The sequence below is a fragment of the Branchiostoma belcheri genome, unplaced genomic scaffold (assembly GCF_001625305.1).
Source record: "Branchiostoma belcheri isolate BF01 breed outbred unplaced genomic scaffold, Haploidv18h27 scaffold27, whole genome shotgun sequence".
Classification (NCBI taxonomy): Eukaryota; Metazoa; Chordata; class Leptocardii; order Amphioxiformes; family Branchiostomatidae; genus Branchiostoma; species Branchiostoma belcheri.
The window spans coordinates 473026-479030 of record NW_017803876.1 but is presented as its reverse complement, the minus strand read 5'-3'; the positions used below and the strand labels follow the sequence as shown (position 1 = coordinate 479030).

General features: G+C 48.2%; 1 protein-coding gene across 1 annotated transcript in view; it reads left to right on the top strand.

Moving 5' to 3' along the window:
- The window catches only part of LOC109472224 (baculoviral IAP repeat-containing protein 6-like), a 154294-nt gene that overhangs the window by 6870 nt on the left and 141419 nt on the right, over positions 1-6005 (top strand). The window contains 7 exon segments of the mRNA XM_019771825.1: positions 48-254; positions 1296-1546; positions 2160-2288; positions 2915-3038; positions 3947-4170; positions 5705-5993; positions 5995-6001. Coding sequence (XP_019627384.1) covers positions 48-254; positions 1296-1546; positions 2160-2288; positions 2915-3038; positions 3947-4170; positions 5705-5993; positions 5995-6001 — 1231 coding nt within the window.

Here is a 6005-nt window from a genome sequence, read left to right as displayed (position 1 = left end):
GTACTCTCTCTCTCTCTCTCTCTCTCTCTCTCTCTCTCTCATGTCAGGCGACCCAGCTGTTGGCGAGCCTGGAGAGTGTGGACATGCGGGGGGTGGACTACGTACCCGAGGTGAAGAAGGAGCTGAGGTCTGCGGTGGACAGGTGCCAGCAGGCCGCGCCCAAGAAGAAGAATAAGAAGGCAAAGGTGAGGAGAAAGTTTCCCTCGCAGAGGTGCACTTTCCCTTTCCCTGACAACACATGCAAGGAGCGAGCTGTGAGTATGAAGGAGCAGGGCTTGAAAGAACTTTCTGAATGCATGGAGATGATGTTTAGAATGATTTCTTGATCAACATTTTAAATGGTACAGCCTTAATTTTGTAGGGGCATTGAGATTGAGAGGTTCCTTGCATTCCTGGCTACATGTTGCATTGTGTCTTTGTCTTTTGGAAAGGCCCCTAACACAACTCACTCCACCCAGGTGTAGAATTGGGTCCCTGATTTCAGTTGTGGGATAAAAGGCGGTGTAAGGACAGGGATGGGCTCCGCCTTCCAATACCGTGTCCTAGACACAGTGGATCAACAACCCACTGCCCCTACGGCCTCAAAACAGGCTATGGGACTACACATGTACATATACCTCAACCTTTATGTTAACTTACCTAATTCTGCCATTCTCACCTCCTGTCCTAGTGGCCGTGTGTAAGCCTGGAGCTGCCCCACTGTGCGCTGAAGTCCGTGTACAGCCTCAAAACAGGCTAATCTTGGGACTACCTTTACCTTTACTTGCCTTACATGTACCTAATTCTGCCTTGTTTTCTCAGTGGGCCTGTGTAAGCCTGGAGTGGAGCTGCCCCACTGTGGATTAACAACCCATTTTCCCTACAAAACAGGCTATGGGGCTAACTTCAGCTTTATATACCTTACATGTACCTAGTTCTGCCATTCTCTCCTCCCCTCTCAGTGGGCCTGTGTAAGCCTGGAGCTGCCCCACTGTGGATTAACTACAGCCTCAAAACAGGCTATAGGACTACGTGCCTTTATGTGCCTTACATGTACCTAATTCTTCCTTCCCCTCTCAGTGGGCCTGTGTAAGCCTGGAGCTGCCCCACTGTGGATTAACTATAGCCTCAAAACAGGCTATAGGACTACGTGCCTTTATGTGCCTTACATGTACCTAATTCTTCCTTCCCCTCTCAGTGGGCCTGTGTAAGCCTGGAGCTGCCCCACTGTGGATTAACTACAGCCTCAAAACAGGCTATGGGACTACGTGCCTTTATGTGCCTTACATGTACCTAATTCTTCCTTCCCCTGTCAGTGGGCCTGTGTAAGCCTGGAGCTGCCCCACTGTGCGCTGAAGTCCGTGTACAGCGGGCTGGTGAACGAGAGGAAGCGGACCAACCTGGGCCCCGCCCTGCCCATCGCCTCGGCGATCGTGGAGAGGTTGTCGTCCCTGCTGGCGGCTGGAAGCGCGGAGGGCGCCACGGCCGGCGTGGTGGACAGGGCGCTCATGTACAGCGAGGCCGCCCGGAGGGAGACGTTCAAGAACTGGCCACACATGAACTACAGGTGGGGAGTATTCAGTAGTTAAAGTTGGCAAGATAGGTAGCCTGGCACAACACTTCCTTCGATCGGGGAAGCCACAAGCTCCAATCCCACAGTTGCCTAGCTCCCAGGGTCTAATCTATCTCTCACATTGGGTCTAACTGAGGGGAGTCTGTTATAAAATTTCCTTGGGGAGACATCCAGGCTACAAGATAGGGTGTGTCCTGCACTAGTGATGTTGAATAAACCGACAAAGTTGGACTACAGTTTTTTTTGCTCATCTTTGCATTGAAAAGTGTCCAAACTACTACCTACCCTCTATTTGATTTGATTATTAAATGAAAGCTGCCAGGGCTGCCCAGCTGACCAAACACTATTTCAAAGGCCATTTATGGTACATTGTAACTGGATAATATAAAATACAGTAGCTTTTACGTACTTTAATCCTATACAGTAGCTACATGTATAAAAGATACCTACATTAACTGTAACGAAAGTTTCTGTGTCCGTTTATTTACCAAGGTATTAAAGATAAAGATACAGTTATGGACATTGAAAAAACAGGTGAATTATACATGATAAATGGAGAAAGTACCATGATACGGATAGATAACCTGCCGCTATCTGCTGTTGTTAGATGGGCGCTGCCGGACGCCATGGCTCAGGCGGGGTTCTACCACCAGCCCACGTCCAGCCGGGACGACCGTGCCATGTGCTTCACCTGCAGCGTCTGCCTGGTGTGCTGGGAGCCCACAGACGAACCATGGTCAGTACAAATGTAGCTGTGTCTGTATCTGTACAGCCTGTATTATGTAGCACACCAGCTTCTCATCTATATAGAATAGCCAGTATAACCCCCCTTTGGTGTAGCACACCAGCTTCTGTATCTGTATAGCCAGTATAACCGCCCTTTGGTGTAACACACCAGCTTCTGTATCTGTGTATAGCATTTGCCTGGTGTGCTGGGAGCCCACAGACGAACCATGGTCTGTACCTGTGTCTGTATCTGTACAGCCTGTATTGTATAGCTGGTATATTTGCTCTTCAGTGTAACACACCAGCTTCTGTGTAACACACCAGCTTCTGTGTCTGTATCTGTACAGCCTGTATCATGTAGCACACCAGCTTCTGTATCTGTATAGCCGGTATATTTGCTCTTCAGTGTAACACACCAGCTTCTGTACCTGTATCTGTATCTTTATAGCTGGTTTAACTGCCCCTCGATGTAGCACACCAGCTTCTTTATTGTTAAAGTCAGCATAACTGCTCTTCGGCGTAACACACCAACTTTTGTATCTACATTGTATATCTTTATAGCCGGTATAACCACCCATCGGTGTATCACTCCATCCTTAAAGGCTACAAAATAACCACTTCAATGTTTGTTCACAGGTCTGAGCATGAACGCCATTCCCCAAACTGCCCGTTTGTGAAGGGAGAGCACACACAGAATGTGCCCATGTCCGTCACCCTGGCAACAAGCCCCGCCCTGTCCCACAGTGACTGCAGTGAAGAGGTAGGTCATGTAGGAAAACTGAAGCGGCATCCCATGTCTGTCATGTTCTTCACGACGTCGTCATCATAATGGGCAGAAGCTCATACTCTGAGCATTCATCATAGTCCCCTTCAAGTATATAGAGGCTGAATGACACAAGTTCAAGAAGTTCTCACTCACATGTATATGTAAACCTTTCCAGTGCATGTCTTACGTACTTGAGTGTTTTGTTATCCAGTAAAGCTTGATTACAGGCCCCTAACTTCTGTGACGTTTGAAGTAGCATCCACCCCTTTCATCTACTAGTTCAACTGCAGATTCTGTTAGTTTTTAAAGTCTATCCAGTTGCTTGAGTAACAGTTTTCTTGTGTAGTTACAGAATGTTTTGTTAGTCCCCAAAGCTAATGGCTCTTAACATGTGTCCAACCAATTTTGCCCTGTGCGCTTCTTCAAGGATACAGAGGCTAAATGAGACAAGTTCATTAAGTTGTCACTTATATACCTTTCCAGTGCATCTCTTAGTTCTTTTTGAAGTCGTTATCCTGTTTTGTAAGCTTGACACTAGTTATCAGATCATCCGTGGTACCCTGATAGTTAGACTAAGTAAGACACGTTTGACGCTAAACGCCGTAAGGTTACCCACTCATTCGTTGCCCGTCTGTTGTTGTCAGACAATGAGATTATCCATCTCCTTGTGCATTCCGATGCCTTCCGCCACAGTACGTTCTGGCGGCACTATGTGGACTTAGTCTTCTCCAGATAGTTTTAGATTTGTTTTTAATTGTATGTACTGTGTTTGTTGATATGGGCCATGCGCCTGATGCAAATAAATAAATAAAAAAAAAAAATAAATAAGGGATAGATAAGATGGTCAAACTTGATAAGTAGCCCCTAACATGTGTCTTTCCTGCTCCCCCCCCCTCCCCCAGATCTGTGCGGTCAGTAGTTCGTCCTGTCCCAGCCTGCTGGCCACAGCGACCATGCACGGGAACATCTGCGTGTGGAACGTGGCGCGGCAGCTCAAGATGGCCCTGCAGTTCACCGTGGACCCCAAGCAGACGTTCGTCACACAGACCCTGTCCGCCAGCCAGATCCAGAGACGCAAGGTCCTGGAGGCCTGGGTACACAAGCCTGGGGAGGACAAGGGCACAGGGTAAGTAGGGCAAAGAGTACGAAGGTAATACTGGAAGGTAGGACAGTTAACAGGGAAGACAAGGGCATTGGGTGTGTGCGGCAGGGGACTGGACAATGATTAGTAAAGTTGGACTGCAGAACAGTGAACAGGAAAAGACAGTGAAAGATGAGTAGAGACAGGAATAGTGTTTGGACAGACAAACTTTTTAGTGGTAAGGGTGATCACTTGGAGCAGTAAGGGGACAAGTCCATTGTGTTCTCTTGCACAACATGGACTACATAATATGCTTATGCTAGTCTACCCTTTTCTGTTCAGTCCTAACAGTGACCAACAGCTGGCTTCCAAAAAAGGGAGCCACAGAAGGGATTTGAAGTGAAAGTGGTTATACAAACCTGTAAGAGGCAAGGGCTGTTACTAAAAGAAACTATAGGAATGGAAAGAAGGCCATTTGTTCTCTTGCACAACATCCAAAAAATACAAAACAAGGAAAATCGTAGATTTTGTACCTCCGGGTATTGTAATGTATGTTGCAGAATGTTGGGTGCATGTTGGGACTGTTCTTTGAATTAACTAGTGAATTCGCGCGAATACCATTTTTTTCGAAAAGTTTCGAAATGTTTGTAATTGGCTAAATGATGTGTGAAATCACTAATCCCCCCTAGCCGACTGGAGCCCAAAAATAAAAAGGACAGGAGGCATCCCGTGGCGAATCTGGCTGCCCGACCCTCAGCGACCAGCGATAATGTAAACAAACACAGTAACGGGTGTCCGAGACACGAAAAGGAAATACAAATAATCTTACGCCCCAAAACACATATACAATAAAACAAAAAAAACCTGCACCATCTACAGCCCATTAACAGAAGATACACCGAGTCCCGAGAACGTCTGAGACAGTATACCACGGTATTTGTAAGCCGAAAACATCCGAAATTGCGCAAGAGGGCGTTGACCCCTGACCCACTGGCCCACCCGGAAGTTGGCTGGCTGCGACCCGCGCGATCCCACCAGGCACGATAATGAGACGTTGATTGACGGCACATGTGGTTCACATCTGAACAGTTTCAAAGAATGCTGACACCCCTCTGTGTGAAAGGTCAGATCAGTGGTCGCGACCTCAATGGTGATTATACATGCAAAGGTCAAAAGCTGAGGCCCACTTTCACACTGAAAGGGGTGTCCATCGGCGGTCTAAACGCATCATTTTCACGCACTAAAACACACATACTAAAAAACCAAAACAACGTGCACCATCTACAGCCCAACAGCAAAACGTATACCAAGTCCCAGACATATCCGTCCACCCAAACGCGAGAAACGGCTGCGAACGCAATTTTCGTCTTCCCTCACAAAACCTCCGCGCTCGGGATATACATCCCTACCCGGAGGTAAAAAGTAATATGCCTGTGTGTACAGTGAACCAGTTATAATTACCTTCAAAAGATGACAGACCGTCATCAAAATGTCGGCTGTTTTTAAACAAGCGGTTGTGAATAAAGAACTTCGCTGAATTGTCTATGAATGCTTATGCTAGTCTCCCTTTTCTGTCCAGCCCCGGTGCTAACAGTGACCAGCAGGTGGCCTCGAAGACGACACCAGCCACAGCGCCGGGACCCGCCGCGGGCCGGATATCCCCCAGCGACCTGCAGATCGAGGAGGCCGGCGCCGAGCCACCCATGGACACCAACGGGAACGGGCCGCACCTCGGGCACGAGAACCAGGGGGCCGAGGCTCCTTCCCAGGGCAGCGAGGGCGGGCCGGAGAAGAGCGGCGAGGCGAGACACAGCCAGAGTGACATCATGGAGATAGACCTGGACACGGGAGCCTCTTTCCCCCTCATCCACACCTAGTAT